Source organism: Dipteris shenzhenensis, chromosome 21 (genome assembly GCF_047967505.1).
Source record: "Dipteris shenzhenensis isolate YYH24624 ecotype China chromosome 21, Dip_SZ_1.0, whole genome shotgun sequence".
Lineage (NCBI taxonomy): Eukaryota > Viridiplantae > Streptophyta > Polypodiopsida > Gleicheniales > Dipteridaceae > Dipteris > Dipteris shenzhenensis.
The window spans coordinates 20,900,210-20,926,466 of NC_141616.1; the positions used below are offsets into that span (position 1 = coordinate 20,900,210).

The 26,257-nt window shown below is 45.3% G+C and overlaps 1 protein-coding gene across 1 annotated transcript in view; it reads left to right on the top strand.

Annotated features, from left to right (window-relative positions):
• Positions 1–26,257, top strand: part of LOC147888617 (integrin-linked protein kinase 1-like) — a 59,656-nt gene that overhangs the window by 26,918 nt on the left and 6,481 nt on the right. The window contains exon 7 of the mRNA XM_087392480.1: positions 18,817–18,879. Coding sequence (XP_087248606.1) covers positions 18,817–18,879 — 63 coding nt within the window. The remainder of the gene's footprint in view (positions 1–18,816; positions 18,880–26,257) is intronic.

Here is a 26,257-nt window from a genome sequence, read left to right on the forward strand (position 1 = left end):
ATGAGAAACAATAGGGAAAACATGCTGCAATAATTGAGTCTGGGCTGCCAGTATTGCCGGAGAAAGAGGATCAGCCTGTCCAAACTGCTTGGAAAAATGAGGAACACAAGCTGCAGCAAGTTGAGCTCGAGAGGAAGTCCAATGTCCATCAGAAAGCAGAGTACGACAAATATTGGTAGCTTGTCGATTATGATGTAAGCTTTTAAAAAAACCCTTCGACGAGCAACCTTTATCCAAGAAAGCTCGCTGACGAGCTCTTGTCTCCCATTTGGCAAATTTTCTATGATCATTACTTTGCAAACAATGTCTAGCTTGGCATAAAGATGTGCTTTCTTCAAGAGACAAAGACTGAAAATGACTGAGTTCAGTCAAAGACTAACAAGTAGATTTTGCTCGAGCAACCATATCCCTCAATGTTTTGAGATAAATTTTGCCATAATCCCGAATAACTGATTGCATACGAGCAACAAATGCATCCCAGGCATAATTAGTATCAATAAAACTCTGAGGTGAAAGAGGTTGACATGCATCATACACCATGGCCTTAAAATGATCATGATCCAAATATCTATTGTTAACCATGAGGAGCCTTCTGTGTGGAAGCGGATCATCTGGCATGTCATGCAGAGAAATCCTCAAACGTAGAGGTGCATGATCAGAATGCACAAATGCATAATCAACTGACAAGGTAGTAGTAAAAGTATCAGAGTGCTGAGGATCAACTCTGTACCACCTGTCCAGTCTAGCTTTATATGTAGATTGAGCATTGTGCTGGAAAGTAAACCTAGGCAGCAATGGATAAGATGCTGTCCAAAGAACAGCAAAATTGAAATCAAGCAACAATTTAGACCAGCTCTGCCTCTGAGAGGCCAACATATGTGTATGGTCAGATGTATTATCCCGTGGCTGAGGATCATTGTTGAAGTCACCACAAAGAAAAGCATACTGCCTCCATGGATACCTCTGCATATCTTCCTAAATCTGTCCTTGATGACGGGAGGATTGGGGAGCATAGACAGATGCAAATTTAAAGATATCACCCTCTACAATGCATTGCATAACCATCCATCTGCCTTATGAATCATTGAAGGCCACAGAGGGTTGAAGATCATGCCTGATCAGAAAGACCACTCCCGAAAAGGAATGCTGTCCAGCATAGAAGATCTCATAACTGTGAAAATGACCATGCTGTCCAGCATACACATGCTGATTATGTTCCTGTAAAGCTACCACATCTGGCTGTAAGTGATTGAGATACCCCCAGATTGTCTTCCATTTAGAAGCATCATACAAACCCTGTACATTAAGTGTCAAACATATGAGTTTCGACAGCATATTTACAGATTATGTACAGCAGAGGGAGAACTGAAATCAGGCCTGCATATCAACCTCAAGATCCAGACCCCGGTCTTGAGGTATCACAACTGGTTGAGAAGTGGATAGCAAACCAACAACATCTTCTTCGGGAAAGAGAGTCCGACTGGCTGTCACAGCTGCCCATGTAATACCCACTCCTGAATTTTCTTCAGGAGTACCACCAGTCGAGGATGCACCATTCCAAGTGTGAGAAGGTAAAGGTTGTCTAGCTGCGACAGTTTTCCTGGGAGTTTGCTAAACCTCTTGCAAAGTTTTGTCTTTCCCTTCGGGCTGAGAGGTGGAAGGCATAGAGGGAGAGGCATTCCCATCGGACACAACAGGTGTCTTGCCTTTTTCCTGAGCTAGAGTAAGAGGCTTGACACCCGTTTGAGAATGGGCTGACCCATCATTTCTTTAGTAGGCATCTGAGAAGGCATATTTTCCAAAGGCCTTTTATTAATAACAAGAGGGCACTGAGAAGCCATGTGGCCAAACTTCTTACATTCAAAACATGCACCTGCAAATAGGCCCCACTTGAGCTTGTAAAAAGCACTGCCCATATCCACCTAATTCACCGTAACAGAATAAGAGTCAGGAGTGGGATGATCAGTATCCCACAAATTGCAAAATCGGTTGGAGTTCCCATTTGGTCGCGGAGGGCACACCACCTTACCCAATGATGCTGCAATTTTGGGTTAGAGAGAAGCCAAGCACTGAGGGAAGTCAACCACTTCCACCCATACCGGACACTGATGGCGAATTAAAGCCTGATAATCCTTGGTGGGTGACCATGGCAAAACATGCACCATCTGCTGCCCATAAAACAAAGGGGAGTGTTCAAGGAGCATCTGTTTGTGCAGTTCATCTGTCATAATAACCTCAAAAACCCCCGAGCAGCATAATGCACTTTCCGAACAAAACAACCACCCAAAGTCCTAGTGAGCCAATTTTCCACATCTGCTGCTACAGGCATGCGTCCCGGGAAAAAAAAAAGCATGCTTGGCGTATTCACGCACGGGATCAATGATTTCATCCACCTCCATTATGAGTAGAGTCCTTCCAATCCCGGCGCGTGTCTTCAAAGCCCTCATCCATAGCATCAAAAACCAGTTGAGCCTCAAGAGAGGCATGCATCGAGTCATCCTGACCCGAGTCTTGTTTTTGCTTCTTGTGCATGTAGGTCTTGACAGTATCCATGGGAAAATGAAAAGAGTAAAAAGGAGATGCTGTAAGGGAAAGACGAAAGGAAAAAGAGAGAGAGGCTGAGACTAGCAGCAAGTAAACGAACTATACGACTGACAGAAGTTGTACGAAAAGAAGAAAAGGGAGCAATCGAGGCTGTACGGTCTGACATGGCCTGTACGGACATGCAAGAGTGTACGGAACATGATGGAAATGAGGAGAGGGTGAGAGACTTGATCACATGATTGAAGACAAGAGTTGAGGCATAAACTGATGTTGATAGATTGTGTTATCATAGCAAGTACATAGCCTCATTTATAGGCTGGGCAAGCCTTATCTTCCCACACAGACACCTCATAGATGAGGTCACACACAAGAGAATCTAGATCCTATAATCTAGGGGAGGAATCACACCTACCACATGAGGTGGCACAAGTGGCCTCAAAACTCTTCACACTCACACAACTGTAGGACACTCCTAGGACTCTAGGACCACACACACTAGGACTCCGATAGTTCCAACAAACCCCCCTTCGGAGCTAGGGTGAGAAACTATGACATCATCCAGACTGTGCATCCCAGGCAATCTCAGAGGCTAACAGCTGAGCATAATTTAGTTGTTGAACCAAGCACTCTCATGGCTTAGGTGTCAACGTGATCAGAGACTCAAATCTGAGCATGGATGCATGACGAACTCATAGGTCTAGGGAGTACACCAACATTCTGGAACTCGGCCAGGCTTGATAAAGGAAAGACATAACAACCCCCCTGTCTCCTAACTGGGTACATGGAAATAAGTGGAGCCTTTTATAGGACAAGGCACACAAAATGACAAATTATTACATCATTTTAGGGGGACTACCCAAGGCAGAGTACCTAACACACATGACTCTTAGAAAGCCCACTCTTCATCTATCACCTCATGGAGGGATAGACCAGAAATAGCAGCAGTGCAGGCTTGTTCCTCAGGTCCAGAAGGTGTAGCTTCATCGTCTTCGTCCTCCCTCTGCTGCTCCGCAACCAGATTGGCATGTTCTTTGGCTTGTACCTTTGCCATTTTCTTGAAGCAACGATCCTCTGGATGGCCAAGTTTCTGACAATAATTACATTTAAGAGGTTTTCCGTTCTTCTTGGGCTTATTCATTAGAAAGAATGCTTTGCCAGATTCGAAGGAAGATTCTGCTTTCTCTGTAAGCCTACGGTCCTCATCAATGAGATGAGCTACCATATCCTTAAAGCTCATATTGCGGCTGACTCTTAGGACAGCAAGGATCTCATTGTACTTGGAAATGTCTTCAATACTTGAGAGAAGTACAGCAACTTGATCATCATCTTCAACAATGGCTCAGATGGCAGATAATTGTTGGAGAATTGACCCAAGATTGCTCAAGTGTTCATTGAGGGTTTCAGTTTCCTTCATCTTGAGCTTGAAGAGTTTTTGTTTGAGAAATACTTTGGAATTATTGATCTTATTTCCAAACAAATTCTCTAACTTTTCCCAAACGTCGTTTGCTGTCTTATCAAAATCCACATGGTGGATAAGGTTGTCAGCTAAAGCTAGGCCAATGATAGCCATTGCTTTATCATTTTGGTTCTGCCACCAACTGATTCTAGCATCATCACTTTGGGGTTTTGGCTCCTTGCCATTGGTGATATTCCATATCCCTTCTCGCATAAGAAGAAGCCGGAGTTTTGTCTGCCAAGTTGGGAAATTGCTCCCTGAGAATTTCTCGATGAGCAAGGAGTTTTTTATGCTATCCATTGGTGGGAAGGTCTTAGCTGTTATTACAACCAGTTTCTAAATCCCTTGCAATGTTTACTCAGATTTCAAAAAAGGCCCAAATTTTACATGGTAGAAGCTTCAAATATGCCAAAGGAAGACACAGAACAGAAAAGCCCTAAATTTTAGGGTTAGGGTTTGCTGCAAAAATTAGGGTTTGCAGAAAATTGGGGCTTTTCAAAATTTCCTAGAGCATAGTGTTCTAGCAACACTAGGGGAGCTTCAGAACATAAAAGCCCCAACAAATTCACCCAAGATGAGGCAAAAATCTTCAAAAACGCAGAATATCTTAGACGGACTGTTTGCTGGTCAATGGAGCTCATGTGGAGAGGCGAACGAAGAAGATCAACAGCGTAGTTCCAAAAGAAAGAGGAACATCATTAGATCAGCCCAAGAGATACACGATGAACAGCTGCAGATAAGCGATGCAGCTTCAAAGGATATGTCGGGCAGGTGACGAGTTGTTGCGCTCAACCAGAGATGACGAGTTACGGTAGTACTCAGGATGCAGCGTAGAGCAACAACTCAGGTCTGTTGTGCGAGTCGATGGCCACAGCCCTCAGATCGTCAGTCGCCAAGTTAGCTCCATGGCTGGCACCGTCGCAGGTCTAGCTACGTGGGCAACCAGTTGCGTGGGCAACTAGAAGCAGCGTGGGAGCAGCAGGTTCGAATCCAGCAGGTCGGACTGGCAGGTGTTCGGGCAGAATGGCGAGCTGCGTGGGCAACAGGAGAAGCATGGGCAGCAGGAGCAGCTGCGTGGGTAGAGAGGTGCAGCAGATGACGAGCAGAGGGGAGAGCAGAGAACGAGCATAGTGGCGAGCAGAGAACGAGCAGAGTGGCGCAGCGGAAGGAGATCAGTTTGTTGCAGTAGAGTGACGACGACGGATGGGCAAGCCGAAGAGTGGTGAAGGATGGGCAGGACGCTTCATTGCGAGAGGTAAGGCTTAGTCAGGGAAGACCCGCTCCGATACCATTTGATGGAAATGAGGAGAGGGTGAGAGACTTGATCACATGATTGAAGACAAGAGTTGAGGCATAAACTGATGTTGATAGATTGTGTTATCATAGCAAGTACATAGCCTCATTTATAGGCTGGGCAAGCCTTATCTTCCCGCACAGACACCTCATAGATGAGGTCACGCACAAGAGAATCTAGATCCTATAATCTAGGGGAGGAATCACACCTACCACATGAGGTGGCACAAGTGGCCTCAAGACTCTTCACACTCACACAACTGTAGGACACTCCTAGGACTCTAGGACCACACACACTAGGACTCCGATAGTTCCAATAGAACAGAGGTACTAACTGAAGAAGCTGTACGGAAAAGCAGAGAAAAGTACGGACTGTAGGGATTTTTGACAAAAGTATGGACTGTATGGAATTTTCGACAAAAAAGTACGGACTGTACGGATTTTATGTACGGACTGTGCGGATTTTTGTATGGATTTTTTGACAAAAAGCACGGAAATTTTGACACGGTGGGTGAAGATTTTTGAGAACCCCAAACTTGTCTTGTACATAGGTACATGTGTGATGTTCAACTTATGTGTGTGCTTGCTGGCATTCAATCAGATTTTGTGTGAGCATCTTTCGAGCACTTCATGGTATCCAAGGTCGGGATGCTCCGTAGTGAGCAGGAGAGAAGAAAATGATGAGATCTTGGAAGCATAGACTTGTCCAGTGGCCTGCCTGAGATGGTGTCACTTATTTGGTTGCTTTGTATGTGTGCGGGTCCCAAAAAATAAACATGGGATACTTGTAATTGTATTCAAAAATGTGCAAGTGCATGGAGTCAATTAGTTGTTGGGGGTGTTATTCAATATGTGTATGAGGGGTGAAAATGTGTAAGGTTAAAGGGGACTATGTGGAAGGGTGAGGTGGCTGTGCATGGTTACGTGTGTGCATGGCGGGCTGTAGGTGGCACAAGAAGGATTCGACAACAGGAGAGGATGCCAAGTCGGGCTTTGGGGTGGCAGTTTTTTTCAGAACAAAGAGCGCAGTACAGGAAAAAGGAGGGGGACTTCACGGGAAGAGGGAGTCGATTATGCCTCGGGGAGGTCTCTACGATGGAAGGAGGAGTTTGGAAGAGGGAGTCATTGCCTCACGGGAGCCTGAGGATCAGAAGGGTTCTTGCCGGGGGATGCACGTAATTACAGGAGGATTTGAGGTGACTTGATAGGAGCAGCTGGTAGCTCCTAGTTGGTAGAATGGTCGCCACTACACGAGCGCTGAAGCTGAAGCATGGAAGGACCTTCGTGATGACGAAGGGTAGCGGCTGTGAGATCTTGAAGAGTCTTAGAAGGAGAAGCAATTAATGGTGGTTGGACGAGGATGGTCGTCGCTACAACTATCTTCGTGAATTTTCGGTGAGTAAGAGAGGTTCCTAGTGGATGGAAGGTCGTGTGAGCAGGAAGTTAAAACCGGAATGTGAAGGCATACGTACATGATGAGATGTGGATTTTCGACTGCATACTTGGCACAAATGGACTCCAAGTGCTCCGTGATGACGAGCTCTATGGTGCGGGTGGTATTTACTGAAGACATGCAGAGATATTGGCTGAGGCGTCGCTACTGCACAGGCCGAGAGTTACTAGTCAGAGGCTTAGTATCTCTATGGTGAAGTGGAGTGTTTGGAATGAAGGAAAGTGCATGAGCCAGGTCCCCTAGAGGAGCCGCGACACTGCAAATTCTTGAGAACACAGAGAAGAAGGATTATGCGGGAGTGAAAGAGAAGGGCAGCAAGTTTCTGAAAAGGGGGAGCACTACTTATGCTATGGGGATTTGGGCTGCGAAACCGAGAGCTCTATGATGTAGAGGAGAAGTAACATGGTTACAATACGACTATGAAAGCTTTGACCACAGAGAAGAGGACCTAATAGCGAGAGGCTAGGAGAGTTTCTTGTACGAGTTGAAAAATACCTTGGGCTATAGATTAGTGGTGATCTCCTTGTGGCAGGTTTCGATATAGCATGTTGTCCATGAAGTTTGCTCATAGGTTATGGGGTAGTAGCATTTGATGGCTATGTACATCCCCGTGCAGATCTTGTAGAGATATAGTGTATGCTTGTATGCTTGTAGCATACCCGGTGCTCATTGTTGATTTTAGAAGAAGCTTGAAGCCAAAGAGAGCCGGGATTGTTCTTCACGGATTTAGTCAGGGGAGATATGAGCATGGTTGTTTATAAAATGAGTTGTCAGGATGTGGTCATGGAAATTATGCAATTCTGAAGTTGTCATTTTTTTGGAGAAAATGTGGCCAGAGTGTGAGTTGTATCAGAAGGTATGTGTAGAGCAATGATGTTGAATGGATGCCTTTTGCGTTGTGATTGTGTTGTTCGGGTGTTTTAAACGTGGATGAGGGTGGCTGTGAAGGCGGGTTAGGCTCTACTCTTTTTGTCCATCCACGTTTTGGTGCCTCCACGGAGGCAGTTCACTTCAGTTTACAAGATTGGAGGAGCAGGTGTTCTGAGACGTGTTGCAAGCAATGGGGAGAAATCCACACATGAGAGTGATACAGTGTGAGTGGTGTGGAAAATGTGGTCACAGGAAGGACAGATGTATTGAAGTCCAGCTACGTGTGATCCGACTCCGAGCTAGAGTGCAGAGAGCTTTGAAAGTGCTTGCCCGTAGGAAAAAGAATGCTCTTCGGATGCAAAGTGAGCTTCTTCAGTAGTGTGTTTATTTTGTTGCCTTCCAGTTTTGTTGTGGTTGAGAAAGCCAGGGTGTGTGGCAGTTGAAAGATTGTGAGGATGGCAGAGGACTTTCCAGAGTTTTGGGGGATGCCATATGAGAATGCAGTGAGATTCTTGGAAAAGATGGAATTTACAGCACTGATGAAGGATAGGGCAACCCCTCAGATTCTGTTTCAGATCTTGAATTATTGTTTGCAGGGAGATGCAAAAGCATGGTTGCAGACTCAAGTGGCTGCCTTCAAGATTGCTCATCCTCAGCAGCAAAGTCCGGAGTATACAGTGGTGAGAGCAGCTTTTCTTGCACGGTTTGCACAATGCAGGAACCCTAATGAAGTATGGAAGGAGTTGTGCAAAATTCAGCAAAAGGATAATCAGGATGTAGATCAGTATTTGATAGAGTTTAGTAGACTGTGGAGTCTATGGTGTGAGGCTTTGATTCCTGAAGTACCCCCGCAGATGATAAAGAGAGACCGGTTTGTGGCTGGTCTAGAGCCTTCACTCCATCTGAAGGTGGAGCTGAGGAATATTGATAGTTTTGAGGACGCAGTCAGAGTGGCTAGAGAGAAAGAATGGAAGGTCAAGAGACTGAGGCAGCTTGGCATGCAAGAGGAGTCTAAAATCCTGGTCAGCAGGCCAGAAATGATCAAGGCATATGTAGAGAGAGAGCCAGTGTCTATTCCTATGCAGGATGATTCCCTGAGAAAGGATTTGCATGAAGCTGTGGAGCTGATGAAAACACTCAGCCTGAATTGGATGGAGACTGCAGGGAGAAGCAGAGGTCAAAATAACAGCGGAGACGCTATGGATGGAGGAGAAGGAAGTTCAGCTGGTGCAAGGAGAGTACCAGATTATGTGATGAGCTGTAGGCTGGAGTTGGAAGAGGAACTTGAGGAGACAGTCACAGATGAAGAGATAGATTTTTTGAGTGAGATAGAGGAAGAGAGCATCTCATCAGAGGAAGAGAGTCAGTTGTCTTCACTGCTGAAGAAACCGGATGTTGATGATGTAAGGGAGCTGGATATCATTACACTTATGAGTGGAGGCTTGTCACTTGCTATGGAAGAGGGTGTTGCTCAGCTAGATCTGTGTGAGGTGGTAGAAGAGAGCCCGAGAGAAGGGGTTGCTACCATAGATGGCAGAAATGTTGAGAGCCCATTAAAGGCAGCTAAGGATAAGTCTGTGTGTGTAGATGATGATCATGCTCCAGTGTTGTGTGGTGATGATGTGCATATGATGGCTGAATGCAATCAATTTGTGGTTGACACTGTGATTGTGCATACTGAAGAAGCTAAGATTTCAGGTTCAACAAGTGAGGAAGAAAGAGGTGAAACTGGCAATGAGGGTGAGAGCTCAATCATGTGTGACGGAGATGAAGCTGATGTGGCTATTACTGATGAAGTAAAAGACCTACAATCAACAAGTGTTGACTGTGTGCATGTAAACTGTGATGAGTATGATGAGGTTAAGATTCAGTGTTTACAAGATGATGGTGATTCAGAGGATGAGCTGAATTGTGTTCTTGATGATGCACTGGATGATATGTTAGCATTGATCTCTTTGAAAGAGAATGTAAACACCAGTATGCATGTTGAGAAGGACAGCAGTGATAGTGTGATTGATGATCAGCTGGATGCTTTACTTGATGATACCCTCATGGATTTTGCATGTGTGGTTGGCAATGACAAGAAAGAGTATGCTGGTATGTTTGAGCATTCTTCAGGTGGAAGAGATGTTTGTTTGCTCCTGAGTGATCTTGATAATTCATGTGATGGGTTGAGTTTTGCAGCTTCGAAGGTTGAGACAATAGGGAATGCTGAGAAGTCCCTAATCACGGATTATGAGCTGGTTGTGCCCGTGAGATTTGTGTGTGAGGTTGTGACCTCAAAAGATGTAGCTCATGTGAAGATGAGCAAGACTCATGATATAAGTGTGACGGCTGATAGCCAGTGGAGTTGTGTAATATCTTGGCAGGATAAGATATGGGATCCTGGAGGCTTAATGAAGATGTGGATACATGGAAGGAGCTGGTGGCTACATCAAATTGGTGTGCTAATGATTCCATTTGATCCAGGAGGATGGTGGATTATGTATATCTGGCAATGGAGGGTTCAAAGTTATCCTTTTGATCCGGGAGGAGAAAAGCAGAGACATAAAGCACAAGCTTGCTTTGTTTTTGAGCCAGGTGGTTTGCGGATGTTTTTTCTTTGGCTGCTGGACATGAATGTCACAGCAGAAGAAAAGGGGTTGCTAAAGGTGGGTGAAGATTTTTGAGAACCCCAAACTTGTCTTGTACATAGGTACATGTGTGATGTTCAACTTATGTGTGTGCTTGCTGGCATTCAATCAGATTTTGTGTGAGCATCTTTCGAGCACTTCATGGTATCCAAGGTCGGGATGCTCCGTAGTGAGCAGGAGAGAAGAAAATGATGAGATCTTGGAAGCATAGACTTGTCCAGTGGCCTGCCTGAGATGGTGTCACTTATTTGGTTGCTTTGTATGTGTGCGGGTCCCAAAAAATAAACATGGGATACTTGTAATTGTATTCAAAAATGTGCAAGTGCATGGAGTCAATTAGTTGTTGGGGGTGTTATTCAATATGTGTATGAGGGGTGAAAATGTGTAAGGTTAAAGGGGACTATGTGGAAGGGTGAGGTGGCTGTGCATGGTTACGTGTGTGCATGGCGGGCTGTAGGTGGCACAAGAAGGATTCGACAACAGGAGAGGATGCCAAGTCGGGCTTTGGGGTGGCAGTTTTTTTCAGAACAAAGAGCGCAGTACAGGAAAAAGGAGGGGGACTTCACGGGAAGAGGGAGTCGATTATGCCTCGGGGAGGTCTCTACGATGGAAGGAGGAGTTTGGAAGAGGGAGTCATTGCCTCACGGGAGCCTGAGGATCAGAAGGGTTCTTGCCGGGGGATGCACGTAATTACAGGAGGATTTGAGGTGACTTGATAGGAGCAGCTGGTAGCTCCTAGTTGGTAGAATGGTCGCCACTACACGAGCGCTGAAGCTGAAGCATGGAAGGACCTTCGTGATGACGAAGGGTAGCGGCTGTGAGATCTTGAAGAGTCTTAGAAGGAGAAGCAATTAATGGTGGTTGGACGAGGATGGTCGTCGCTACAACTATCTTCGTGAATTTTCGGTGAGTAAGAGAGGTTCCTAGTGGATGGAAGGTCGTGTGAGCAGGAAGTTAAAACCGGAATGTGAAGGCATACGTACATGATGAGATGTGGATTTTCGACTGCATACTTGGCACAAATGGACTCCAAGTGCTCCGTGATGACGAGCTCTATGGTGCGGGTGGTATTTACTGAAGACATGCAGAGATATTGGCTGAGGCGTCGCTACTGCACAGGCCGAGAGTTACTAGTCAGAGGCTTAGTATCTCTATGGTGAAGTGGAGTGTTTGGAATGAAGGAAAGTGCATGAGCCAGGTCCCCTAGAGGAGCCGCGACACTGCAAATTCTTGAGAACACAGAGAAGAAGGATTATGCGGGAGTGAAAGAGAAGGGCAGCAAGTTTCTGAAAAGGGGGAGCACTACTTATGCTATGGGGATTTGGGCTGCGAAACCGAGAGCTCTATGATGTAGAGGAGAAGTAACATGGTTACAATACGACTATGAAAGCTTTGACCACAGAGAAGAGGACCTAATAGCGAGAGGCTAGGAGAGTTTCTTGTACGAGTTGAAAAATACCTTGGGCTATAGATTAGTGGTGATCTCCTTGTGGCAGGTTTCGATATAGCATGTTGTCCATGAAGTTTGCTCATAGGTTATGGGGTAGTAGCATTTGATGGCTATGTACATCCCCGTGCAGATCTTGTAGAGATATAGTGTATGCTTGTATGCTTGTAGCATACCCGGTGCTCATTGTTGATTTTAGAAGAAGCTTGAAGCCAAAGAGAGCCGGGATTGTTCTTCACGGATTTAGTCAGGGGAGATATGAGCATGGTTGTTTATAAAATGAGTTGTCAGGATGTGGTCATGGAAATTATGCAATTCTGAAGTTGTCATTTTTTTGGAGAAAATGTGGCCAGAGTGTGAGTTGTATCAGAAGGTATGTGTAGAGCAATGATGTTGAATGGATGCCTTTTGCGTTGTGATTGTGTTGTTCGGGTGTTTTAAACGTGGATGAGGGTGGCTGTGAAGGCGGGTTAGGCTCTACTCTTTTTGTCCATCCAACGGTATGGATTTTTGTACGCAAAAAAACAAAAGTGTATGGACGAGCAGTTGTAGCGCATGTGGGCTGGCGCGAGAACCAAGAAAGGGTGCAGGGAGCCCTAAACAAAGGGCGCGCAGGGTGCTGGCTGCAAGTAGGTCTCCTCCATCTCTCACACACACACCACCTCACACACACACTTTTTTTAATAAAAATAGTGAAATCTTTATATTTCTGTGTGGAAAACCTCAAAAGAGGTAACCACCAATAAGTACAAGGGAAAAGTTTTTACAAGTAAAACCTCAGAGCAAAAGTCATGAGGTAGCCAATTAAAAATATTACATATCAAGCTGGAGGAGAATCAAACACAGCATCCTCCAGCTTCAAATTGTTGCTCTGTAAAAACTGATGCAGTGATAAAACCACACCATCAATAAAAACAAGCTGTTTTTTGCCCTTATGTTGTAACATGGGATGGAAAGATTCCAATAAAAAAGGTACTTCTGCATCCCTAACAGAAGAAAGCTCTGGCACATGCATCAACATAGGAGCTAGCTCAACGTCCATGTCTTTCGATAAAGAAGCTACATCTGATGAAATAGGGTTCCGCATTTGAGCTTCATTCGGAGGATCAATATGAATAAGAGCAGGGGTAGTATCCTGAGAGAGAGCATGCATATCATCTTGCAATTTTGCCCTCTGCAAGGGTTACATCCATATCCTGAATAGAAGGAAACTGATGGTGCTCACTAAGAGTGCAATCCTGAGCTTCTTCAGCAATGGGAAGATTTGCCTGTGATTTATCAACCTTCCTCCAGTAGTGCTTCGGAGCAGTAGAGGACTTCATCAAAGAAGCCAGAGCAGAAACCGGAGGAGAAGGGAGAGTAACCTTGACAGCTGAAGAAGGAGCAGGTGGTATGGGCCTGGAGATGGAAGGGCAAGCACGTGCAAAATGGCCAACCTGTCGGCACCGATAACATGCAATGGGAAAAGATGCAAAATGGAGCCTGATGCGCATCGGATGAGCAAATCCCAAATCAAGATCCAGAGTAGATGGCACGGGCTGCGTCATATCCCACAGAATGCAAAGACGAACATCACGGGAGACTTGCAGGAACTCCTGTCTCGGAATATGGAGAGGCCTTTCCAAAAAAGCTGCAAGAGTTGGGAGATGTTGAAGAAGAGGCACAGGCAGCGCTTTGAGAGTAATCCAAACCGGACAGTGAGTCAGAAGTGTCGCAGAAGGATCGAAAAGTGGATCCCAGGGCATAACATAAGCAAAGAAACCCGATCCAGGAACACCAGCATCATTTACAAGGCGCTCTACCACCTCAATCGAAGAGCACTGGGCATAGTAAAATCCTTTGCCTAGAAAGACAAAGGAAGAAATATAGTCCAGACCCACTGCAACATCAGCCCAATGACGGAGCTGAGTTGAGGATAAAACCTTGCCCATGAAGTAGAGGCAGACTCCAAATTGTTGAGCCTGTCGAAGACCATAGACCAAAAGGGCAGAATCCAAGGAGCAAACAAGCGGGAAACTCGATGAAGGAACTTCTGTGACAGAGGCAGAGCACAATTGGCGAAGAAGATCCAGCTGGAGTGAAGAAGAAGGCCATCAAAAATATGCTTTGCCGATTTGACGAGAGGAGAGGCAGGTGGACCACCATGTTTTCGGTGAAGAAACACACGAGTAGGAGCAGAGGCAGAGGGAGGTGCCGAGGCAGAGAAAATAAAAGAGGAAGGAGGCTGCTCAGGGAACTGTACGGGCTGTACAGTCGTCCATACAGGCTGTACGGTCGACCGTACAGCCTGTACGGACGGCCGTACGTCAGGGTTGACGGAATGTACGAAAAGGTCCACAACGAACGGTGGCTGTACGGGAGGCTGTGCGGGAGGTTGTACGGGCGGCAAAGGTAGGGTGAGCGAAGGTGGTACGAAAATCCGTATAGCTGACGGTAGCTGTACGGAAGACGAAGCAGGTAGCAGAGGCGTGGCAGGGGACGCTACAGACGAGGGCTGTACGGATGGAATCAGGGCGGAAAACTGTACGGATGAGGCCAGCTGTGCAGAGGAGGAGATCTCCATCGCTTTTCCTCCACACACACACACATACACACTCCCTCCCCCTCACACACACACACACACACACACACTTATATTACAAAAAAAGGCTATCCCAAAAAGGGAGAACTAGGAATCTCATTTGGCAAGGTATCAACTCTAATCTGGAGTTCAACCACGCTTCTCAGTTTGAGGCTAGAGATCATTGAGGTTTAGAGTGGCTCTGATACCAAATGTGACAATCCTCGCCAAGTCTAGCCAACTCTATACCCTGATGAGGTATCCTGGACCGTCCTCTAGATGAGATCTCACAATACCCACCACCGGATGCACCCGCAACCAACCCATAAGGGTTGAATCTACCATCTCACCTCCCAGCTGTAGGCTCATCCGAGCCACCCTCGAGCTAGAAGTCTAAACAACCTAGGGGCCAACCAGCATCAAGCTGTAGACTTGCGTTCCATACCACGAGCCCCTAGCTGTTGGCCTCTGGCCAGGAGGTCCCGGTCTCTGAGGAATGCATCTTGCGGACCGCCTCAATTGAGTTCCCTAGCCTTATAGGCTAGGCATCTTGCTTTATGTGGCTTTAGCCATCTATAGCTAGCAACTCGTACTTTAGGGCTACCTCAGCTATATTTTGCTTTGCCCTAGCTTGGGGAACACTCCACTCAAGTTTAGCCACACTTGAAGCTAGGCCAGTTCTTTTAGACCTCTTCTGCTAGTTAGGTCTTAGCCCTAGGTTAGTCCTAACCCTTAGCCAGACCCCCGCTAACTCCCTAGACGTCAGTCAGCTTAAGGTGTGCGAACCCATAGTTGGTAACATCCTAGTGGGGATGTAACACGTATAGATAGACATCGTCGACAAGTGGCAGGAGCAATAGGGCGACGAGCCAAGAGCTGTCCAAAGGGAAGAATCCCAAGCATAACCCACCATAAAAAAAACTTTTGTCGAAGAGGGAGTCGGAGTCCCAAATGTGCTGCAATTTTGTCTACCACCACCGAGAGGAGCGCGTCATAGACTAGATGTGATTAACACGAGAAGAAACCCAAGACGAAGGCAACAAAATCCGATACAAAGATGCCATTGTGATGTCAGCTAATGGTAATGCTCGGCAAGCATGATCATCTGATTGGAGAACCCAGTATTTGAGGCGATCATGAATCTCAAGACGAGGTATTGGTTCAAAACCACAGAGCATTTGTGAGAATAAATACCATAAAGGCCTATAATGTTGTCCGAAAGCATACTATCGACGGACAGTTGCAGGAAAAGAGATAACCATACCAGTTGTATCTTGCACACTTTCCACATGGCGGATACCTTTAGACCAAAGAAAATATGAGCGGCGAGGTTCTTGTAAGACCAAAGGAGGTGTTGGTTTTCAACCTTGTGAGTGACTATCATGAGATTGAAACTGCACTATGTTGTGTTTTAATAGGATGAGTTTGGGAATGTTCATGGATTCATCTAGGTTTATGCTTCTGCCATATTAGCGGACATGCAAATTTCACTATGTGAAGTTTTCGTCCATGTTGCGGCCTACTGGTATTGCGATAATTCTTTCTATCTTAAATGGTGCGTTGCCCTATCAGCTAGATTTAGATGCTCGTTTGGGAGAGACTAAAATGAAATCATTTAGACTTCACAAGCAGTTGTAGCTCGAATGAAGAGATGTTGGACTACTTTTTCATTAGCCTTCTCCTTTAGTGCTAGCCTTCATCATAGCTGAGTCTGCCCTTCACCTCCGAAGTGCCGACAGAAACTCAGTACGAAGACTTTGTATAAATGGATGCTCAAGTATGTGTGGGTGTGTGGATTTGTATGTGTGAGAGCATGTTTTTATACTATGGTCTACCCCCACTGTTGGGCACTGATGACGTCAGTGGGGATGTCATAGTGGCTAGTCCTTGCTATGTGTGATTGAGTTTATGGTTTTCAACCTTGTGAGTGACTATCATGAGATTGAAACTGCACTATGTTGTGTTTTAAGAGGATGAGTTTGGGAATGTTCCTGGATTCATCTAGGTATATGTATGTTAGAGATCAACATCTCTTGATGAGAGAGGGCCTGTGTTTGTGGTTGTGCCTGCCCAGTGTGAGGCTAGGGTAGGAAGAGAGGGCTTGTGCTATGGGTTTTCCCGACCCGTGAGAGTAGATCTAGTCGGCTAGGCAGCCTCCTTGTATGATGGAGGAGGTGAGCCCTTTATAGGAGAGCAGCAGGCCTAGTCGGCTCATGTAGAGCCTATTGAGTCGGCCCCCTCTAGGCATAGATGTGTGTGCCCTCTTATAGGGCTGTGTGCCAAAGAAAATATGAGCGGCGAGGTTCTTGTAAGGCCTTTGGACCAAAGAAAATATGAGTGGCGAGGTTCTTGTAAGGCCAAAGGAGGTGTATGTTAGAGATCTACATCTCCTGATGAGTGGGGCCCCGTGTTTGTGGGTATGCCCGCCTAGTGTGAGGCTAGGGTAGGTAGAGAGAGGGCTTGTGCTATGGGTTTGCCCGCCTGTGAGAGTAGATCTAGTTGGCTAGGCAGCCTCCTTGTATGCTGGAGGAGGTGAGCCCTTTATAGGAGAGCAGCAGGCCTAGCCGGCTCATGTAGAGCCTGCTGAGTCGGCCCCCTCTAGGCATAGAGGTGTGTGCCCTCTTATAGGGCTGTGTGCCATGAGCAAGGCAGGTGGTCGGCCCTCTAGGAGGTGTAAGTAGGGCTGCCAGCCAGCCCTTTATAGAGGGTAGAGGGGGGTCGGTCCCCCTGCATATGAGTCGGCCAGGGAGAGCAGCTGGTCGGCCCCCCTTCTTGCTGACCGACCAGGGAGAGGCTGGGGCTATTTATAGGTCCCCCCTCCTTGGTGTTTCACCCATCTTCTGGAGCAGCAGATCATGATTTGTTGGAGGGCCTGGCAGAGGAGCAGAGGCAGTCCTGTTGTGCACCTGAGGAGCAGGGTAGTGGAGCAGTTCATCCATTCCCTAGTGCTCCCTCCACTTGGTTGTTGAGCTGTGTTTTCGGAGCTCTCGAGCAGCCCGTTGTTTCTGAGGTTTCCCCCCCAGTTGTAGTGGGATTTTCTCCAGATATCACTTGCAGTTCTCTTGTGCCTTTTCTCTCTCTCCTTTCTCTCCTTCTTAGTGTGTGTGTGTGAGGTGTGCTATCTCTCTCTCTCTCTCTCCCATTCATTTCGGCTGCACTTCTCACAGTGCAAAGGCCTTTGACCAATGAAGACTCTCAGCACACAAAGAGTTGCTTGCAACAGTGTTCCTGCCATTCCATTTAAGATGGGAGAGTATGTGCTTCCAATCAGCAATCAAACGAGAGACAAATGGGCATCTCTTGACTCTCTAAATATGCCAGAGTCAAGGGACACCTGGCTGTGCATCACTTCATTGACAAGTCAGGCCTCATGCGGTACATTAGGAGGGTCATCTTGACCCATGACTTGCTTTTGCTTTTTATTCTGGGCTAATCCGTCTTTGTTGAAGGTTTTTTTTCAAGACTGATAAGAAGCCATCTGAGAGTTCTTGAAAACTCAGGTACCCGAGGATATCAATAAGTAGGCTACCAAAGGACTGATAAAAAGAGGAAATTCAAAAGTAAAGAACTCGTAAAGCAAAAAGAGCAAAAGGGGAATTCTTAGCAAGTAAGAACTAGTGCCAAAATTTAAACAAGAGACAATGGAAAGGAAACCAAGCAGCAAGGGGAAGCCTAGAAACACACACATGTTCACACGTGGTAACTATAGACTGTTGTGGAACTTTACTACTATAGAAATCTCTTTGTATAAGGTGACTCAGGAGGGAGCAGAGCCTGGTTACAATTCTTAGTCCTACTGAGAGCCTAGAGGCCCTTCATTGATAGACCAGGCCACCCGGCTAGAAAGCATGTGCTTTCTAAAAGCTTCGCTTGCTTTCTTGCCTAGAATAGGCAAATTTTCCAAGAAAGCTAGGCTTTCTTTAAGAAACATGGGCTTTCTCCAAAAGCAAGCGCTTTTCTCCATCAAATGAGGCGCCTTTAGTGCTTTTAACTCAAGCAAGCCCTTTATTGAATGGGGCACCACTTGTCTTGTGCTTTCCTTCTCAAAAACTGGGGAATTAAGCACTCTCCAAAGTCCTACACTGCACAAACAATATCCAACACTTTAACCCATTAGAGGTTAGTCAAGTGCATGCATTCTAGCTCTTGGACTATTTCTAGCCCCTTGTGGGCGTCCCCACAGTGTTCACTAACCAATGTGGCGCAAAGGAAAATCAAACCAATGTTGGCTAACTGGACTCGATTTTCTTTGACAAAGTCAATATAAAAGATTTCTCTTTATTTCTTGGGAGAAGTACAAATGTGTGACAACCACTATGCATGCTTTAAGAGATTCTTTCTTGCGGTTGTATTTAGGCACATTCTTTTTGTGATGTCCTAAGGTGGCTAATCTTAAGATGTCCACATGAGAGCATACAATTTGTATTGGAACGGCTTTTGTATTGAATTTTTAAATGATCTATTTTAAGTTTGTAGAGAAGCTTAGTTAGAACTATGGATTTAAACATGTGTCGTACTTCTTAATGGGAATGATCTTAAGCTTCCGTGTGATAGTTGCAGGGGATTGAACTATTTGCATGAATGTAAGCCCGAAGCCATCATACACCGGGATTTGAAACCAAGGTATGTAAAGTGTTTTTCCCTTATAAGTGGTGTGTTTCCTTGTTAACAACGAGTTTGTCTAAGTATTTTTCGCTTAGACATGTTCGTGCGGGAGAGACCAAAATGGAATCACATATTCTTCACAAGTAGTTATAGCTTGAATGAAGAGAAAGTAGGCTACTTTTTGATTAGCCATCCCCTTTAGGAGTGCTGACAGAATCTCCTTTGCATAGCTCAAGTATGTGAAGTGTGTGGATATGTATTGTGAGAGCATCGATTTATACTAGGATCTTCACCCATTGTTGGGGCATTGATGACATCAGTGGCGATGTCATAGTAGCTATTCCTTGCTATGCAGATGGAGTTCATGGATTCCAACCCTTTGAGTGATTGTCATGTGTTTTCATAGGTGAGTTTGGGCATGTTATACATATTTTGAAACCTCTTATTTTCGATTGGTTTAGTGGCATTAGTATTTAAATGCATGAACAGGCTCAAGGCAGGCCATGATAACAGTGGAAGGGAAAGACCCACTGTGGATGGAGGAAATTGACGAGGATAGTGAGGAAAGGAGGGGCTGGAAGAGGACGTTAGGAGATGCAAGAGAGATCACCCACATTGGAAAACAACTCCTCACACTATGGAAATGTTTTGGCACGCAAATACGCAATTGCACTCTCCTCTTCAAAGACATGGGAGGCTACACATGCAACCCCGTCAATGTTCAAGCATGATTGACTACATGGTCATAAGCCCAAATGAAAGACACATTGTGAAATATCTCAAGTGTGATGGATAGGCATTGGAGTCCGATCGCAGGACAAATCTCCCTCTGGGTCGAAGGGACAAGGTCGGTTGCAGAAAAACAGAAGCACACCTCACACCCTGCGTGAAAATGGATTACATAGAAGGATCTAGAAGAGGCAATTTCACAGTGCTGGATGCCTTACATCTGCCTGGGAATGGATAAATGCGTGACATAAATATTGCAGAAACATAAATGTTTCACAAAGAGAAAGGGGAGGAGCATAGGCATGCCCTGTAATAGTTGGTACAAGCAAGACTGTAAAACAGTAAATAAATAATGAAGGTAGCAGATAAAGAAACAAGAATAAAGAAGAGAGATTTCCTAAGACACAAACAGCTCAGGCACTTTAAAGACTTCAAGAAAGACCCAAGAAAGTTTTTCCAAAAGCTATATAGAAACAAATCTCAAGCAGGGAATTAACCTGGAAAGTAGGGAACAGTTCGACAAGGAACTCTACGAAGGGAGAAGCATCCAAGTCCATCAAAGCTATAGATGGCATCATCACGCAAGAAGATGTGGAGAGAGGACTGAGGAAGTTAGCCACTGAGAAGGCTCTGGACTCACAAGGCTTAGTAGCAGAGATATTGACATGGGGAGGGGACAAAGAAAAAGAAATGCTGACCACAATAATAAATAAAGATTTGGAAGAGGGATTCTCCATAAACTGGAAACTCACAGGATAGTGTTGATGCACAAAGGAGGAGACAATAAGGTAGCAAAAATCAACAAGAACAGTCATGATAAGCCGTATGGCACCATTTTTGAGCAGAAAATCAGCAAGTGGGGTAGAGGAACAAGCTATAAGGGATCCCAAGTAAGGTTTTGGCCCAAACATTCAACAATGACCATCTGGTCACTATTTGAGCCTCAACAGATGGGGACCAGTCATGAAAGAAAGCTATCTACTGCTGTTTTGTTGAACTTAAGAAAGCCGTTGACACATACTTCATAAAAAACTGGGGGAAAGATTAAAAAACTGCAAATCCCTCAAGTGCTTAGACACTCAGATTGTACAAGAAAGTACTAGCCGAAGTGGCACAGCCACTTGTAAAGCTCCAAGAAAAGATAATTTTAAGCAGTGCCATAGTGGTCAAGCAAGGCTTCACCCCTCACCGACTATTTTCGGTTTATGAATTGATGAATTAGAAGAAGGGAAGAGTAGTGTGGAGTCAAAAGTGCAGGTTATGCCTTACTCTTACTCATCTGCGCAGATGACATGATTCTCTTTACAAAAGACAAAAATGGCATGTAGGCGCACTTGAATACATTCGGTAAATTCTGCAAAACACCTGGGCATGCAAGTAAACATTGCTAATACAAAAGTCATGGTAATTGCTACATGAAACGAGGAGATGTCCTTCACACTTGAAAAGGAACCTCTAGAAGCAGTTGTATCATACAAATACCTACGGTGTTAATTTGTGGATAGCTACAAGTGGAATGAGTGCGTAGAAAGGAGAGTACAGGGAGGGCTGAAAACATTATATGGCTTTCAAGACAAATGCAAGAAAGCAAATTTATGGAGCTGGGAAATAAAATTCCTATACACTCCTTGCATGGGCACCCAGCCTCTTAAGGCATATTGGAAAAGAATAGAGACAATCCACAAACGATTTGTCATTGTGGAGTCGGGGACCAAAGTAGAAGCCCCTTGTCCTCTTCTGCTAGCACAAACAGGGATGATACCTGTCAGTACATGGTCTACCTCAATAAGCTTGAGAAAAGGGGGGCAAACAGGAGCCCACGCAGGGCAGTGGAGGCCACAAAAACCATGGGATGGGGCAGAGAAGGGGTCAACTGGGTGGAGCTGTGGGGAATATAGGCTGTAGATATCTCCGAGGATGTGGGAGATATCAGAAATCTAGCTATGCAGAAAATGCTACAGTAATTATGGCAAGACCCAGGACTGAAAATGCAGTTGAGCAAATGGGAAATCAATCCAATGGATAAATATGAAATGTATCACTGTTCAAACAACATTCAATCTACAGAATAAGGACCAGCTCTACATTCTAGAGGTGGAAAGGTGTAGATGGAGAAGACCTAGAATTACTCCATAGGGGAGGTAGAAAAGGAAGAACACATGCTTCTCCATTGCTGAGCATACACGCATATCAGGAAAAATAGAAGTCCTTGACGTAGCACACCGGCTAGCTAGACACATGCTCGCAGCATAGCAAGTTTTGTATGAATGTTTTCCTAACAAAATTTTAATATCTAGTGGATAATGGTGTCCATTCCCATAGATCTTGAAGGGTGTCAACCAATGTTTAATACAATCATATCGTATCTCTCTTTTCAGAGATCAGCTCTTAAAATTGAGACACAAATGATGTCGTATAGATTTTTGTAAGAAGACATGAGCAAACACTCTTCTGGTTCAGCCACAACTTTTTGTGTTTGAAGCCTTCAGGAAAGCAAGGGGAGAAGAGAGTAGATTAACAATTTTTTATTGCTGGAGATAGTGAATTCTAGAATAGCTAGTAGATATCTAGCTTAGCTGTTAGCATCTATTGCAAGTGTTTAGTACGCTTATTGCCAAGTAAACTACAAAGGAGAGTGTGAAAAATAACATGAGAGAGAGAGAGAGAGAGAGAGAGAGAGAGAGAGAGAGAGTTTCTTAACGCTTCGAAAGATTGAGGGGTCTGTGAGACTGGAAAAACCCATACAATCAAATCTAATGGGTGGGGCCACTAAAGTGGGCATCCACACCCAAGGCTGATGTTTGAAAACGAGAAAATATATACAGAGATATCCTCTGCTATTGCTAGGGTAGAGTATAAAAGTGGAAAGGATAAAAATGGAGGGAAAGGTGGTTTGACAAGTGCACCCCGATATATTATGAGGTTTTCCACTCCGGAGATTGTTCCTACGGGCTAGGCATAAGGCTCCCCCTAGTCGGGGGGAACTTGCTGTGACGTTTTGGTAAGCTACATGTCCGGTGCACGCTACCGGCACTCCGGTGGTTTGTCTCCCCAAGCCATAGCAAAGAGAAGATGTCTGTGGTCCTCATTTGAGGGTCCACTCGAGGGCTAGTATATCGTGTTGCGCACTTTGGGTCTCAACTACATCGTGTCCCTTGCTATCCTTGGCTCGAGTCATGAGAAAAGAAGTCTGTGATTGTCCTCTCGTTGGGGACTCTGATGAGCCCTCCTTGTCTCTCCTTTGGGCTCACAGAGGGACTCTGATGGGCCCTCCTTGTCTCTCCTCTATGATTTTCCTCTTGTTGGACTCTGATGGGCCCTCCTTGTCTCTCCTTTGGGGTCACAGTAGTTAGTCTCTATGTCATTGGGCCTTGAGGAGGAAAGTCACCGCCCATCGTTGACCAAGATGGGCTAATAAATCTTTGAGTGCACCCAAGTCACTTCTAAATAGATAGTGATGCCATCCATAGATCTCATAGTACACAGGGCATATGCACTGTGCTCCTTTGTCTCACCCTCCTGCATATGGCTTAAAGTGCAGATTTGTGTAGCCCATCTTGTCTCAATATGTAGTTGATTAGAGGATGCTTGGAACTGCTCAATCAAGATCCACAGTGCGTGGAGTGACTTTGTGTTCACATCGTGGAAGTGTGTGCGTGGAAGCATAGTCTCGATAGTAAGGTGTCCCTTCTAGTCAAGCGTGTCTAAGCTATCGGTTTCATCATAAATTTGGGACCTATGAAAGTGCATCCCAATATTCTTAGGGTCTAACTATCCCAACCGATTCCCCCTACAAGTGTGAATGCCTCACACCGAAGCTAAGCATCATCAATGTTGAAGCTTATAACCTTCGTTTCACCTAGTTGGCATTCATGTCTCGGCTTTGGCAACAGGTCCAAATGGTTGTCAAATCATCTGTAGTTTCTCTGTTGTGTTTGAGATGAGCGACATCATCGGCATATATAGGATAGGTATGATAGACTGCTCCAAAGTTGAGCCTCAACCTTCTAGTGTGTCCACAAAGAGGCCATCTCATCAATGTACATGCTAAATAAGGTGGGGGATAGGGGCCATACATGCCGAATAAGATGGGGGATAGGGTTTCACCCCAATGGTGGTGTCTACTTCTTCTATCAAGCCCTATGTTGTGCGTACTTGGCCTATAACTCTCTCATATAAAGCCATGATTGCCCATATAACATCCTATGGAATATCCAAGCTTGGAGTCATGCAAAGGGGGGAGCACGTGTTACTGAATTGAATAAAATCTACAAAAGAGGCCAGTCCATCAATGCACATGTCAAATAAGGGGGGGGGGATAGGGGCTACCACTGTTGTTACCCCAATGGTGGGGTTCACCTCCTGTGACAATCCCTATGTTGTGCATACTTTGCCTCTAACTCTCTCATATAAAGCCATAATTGCCCATATAACCAATATGGAATATCTAAGGCTTTGAGTTGTGCAAAGTGGGGAGTGCGTGGTACTGAATTGAAGCTCTTTCAAAAATCCACAATAGCAGCATTATACTCTTTGTTTCCGATGTTTGGCCTCCTCTATGGTTGTTTGTAAGGTAAGATGTCATCTAGTGTGGATCGGTCTCAATTAAATCTTGCTTGTTCAATCACTCTCTCTCAGCAAACTCATTGATGTCATTACAAGTATTGATCCATACACCTTGGTCATTGGGTGGCCCGCCATGATAGCTTGGTAATTGCCCTACCTTGTGAATGGACTTGTGTAGATGGCTTCATTGAATAGTTTGGCTAGGATTGGAGCAACCAACTCAAACCATGGGTTGGGAGCTCCTCTTGAAGGTCCTTATGATCCGTGGCTTTTTCGTTTTGCAACTTCTTAATCGCCTCTTTGAGACAGGTTGTGGTGAAGAGAGTGGAGGTGGTGGGACATGGTATTTCTTCTAGGTTGGGCCCAGGTTGGTGAGGAACATCGCAGAGTTTATCTACATAGGCTTTCCAAAGACTTGGAAGGGACATGGTGATCTTGTTTCCAAGAGATTCATCCAAAATGCTTTGGAGTTACTGCTATATTGTGCTGCACTTAATGTTTGTACTCTTTTCTAGTATGATGCTTGTCCGGGTGTCCTTTTTGGTGTCATAGGGCCAATGTTGCCTAAGTGCTTTGCACTCGTCATCGCACCAACCATTTAGGGATACCAACCCTTTGGGTGGATTTCTTGTGTTTTTGACTGTGTAGGGGAAGGAGTGTTGGATTGCTATGTGAAGAGAATTAGTGAGGAGGGTTTTGGCATTGATATTGGGCTCCTCGTTGTCTATGTGCTTTAAGAGAGTAGCAAGATAGCTACCATAGATGTGGTCTAAGGAGTGATCAAAGTCATATTGATGGTATGTGGAGGGGGTGGGGTCCTATGTGTGTCCTGTGTGATTTGGGGGAGTGTCCTATCAAAGGATAGGTGGGAATGGTCTACTTGTTGCATAAGGGGTGGTAGTATAAGGTCATAAATCTATGATGTGAAGGTAGGAGATCCCATGACATAAGGGGGTGTATTATAAGATCATAAATCTGTGATGTAAAGGTAGGAGATCCCATGACATAGTTCACTACAACGTCGCTGCCTCCTCATGTGTGTCTTGTATGGGTAGGGGGAGTGTCATATCAAAGGATAAATGAAAGTGGTCTGCTCTTGGCAGTAGAGGAAAGAAGGTATCACGAAGGTGATGGAGGGCTAGGGAGAAAGGAAAATGGACTATAAAGAAGGTAGAGCCATCTTCTTGGGCCAGAAACCCCCTCTCCCTCCCAAATAGGGGCATGCATCATGTGGGACCATCAGTGGTTTGTCTATTGCTCTCCCAAATATGTGGTACGCAGCTTGGGGGACCATTGGTGCTTTGTCTATAGCTCTTTGGAACAAGAATGTGCATTGGGACCCAATGATCCTCACCAAGCAACTTTGCTGAGACTTTCCAAGGGAAAGACCTCATGGTCTATACCAAGACACACCAAAGCCCCAAGAGGGCTACTTATAGCACATGGGTACACATGTCAGTCCGCATCTTGATCGGAGACCCATACAAACGGAGGTGTACAATGATTAGGAGTTGTGTTGCTTCTATGCTCCCAACTTTAGACACATATCACAACTACTAGGACATATGAGCATGCCAGACATATGTGGATCCGACCCAAGAGACCTCAAACCACAGGCGTATACACTGCTCAAACATTTGACTATGCCTGCACTGCCTTAGGGAAAGGGCAGATCTCACCATTCTTGGCACTGTATGAGGACATTTAGAGGTACATGCAAAGTAGGAAGAGATCCTACTCATTGGGGACTTCAATGCCAAGACCAAGGACACATGTAGAGATTTTAGATTTCCAAGATGCCTTAGCACTGCCAGATCTCTCACTTGCAGAGTTCAAAAGCAAGTCAAAGGACATACTGGGTCCATAGTCATGCAATATGGGAGATATTTTCTTTGAACGTGTGTACCACTCATGACCTGCTCATATGTAATGGGCTACAAAGGTGGCCAGGGTCAGAGAGATACACATGCTACCCAAACTACACGGCCACAATGGGATCTGCTACACATATTTCCTAACTTATACTGCACCGCTTATGCCAGGACCAGACCACTCCCACCTATCCTTTGATGTGACACTCGCCCAGCCCACACAGGACCCC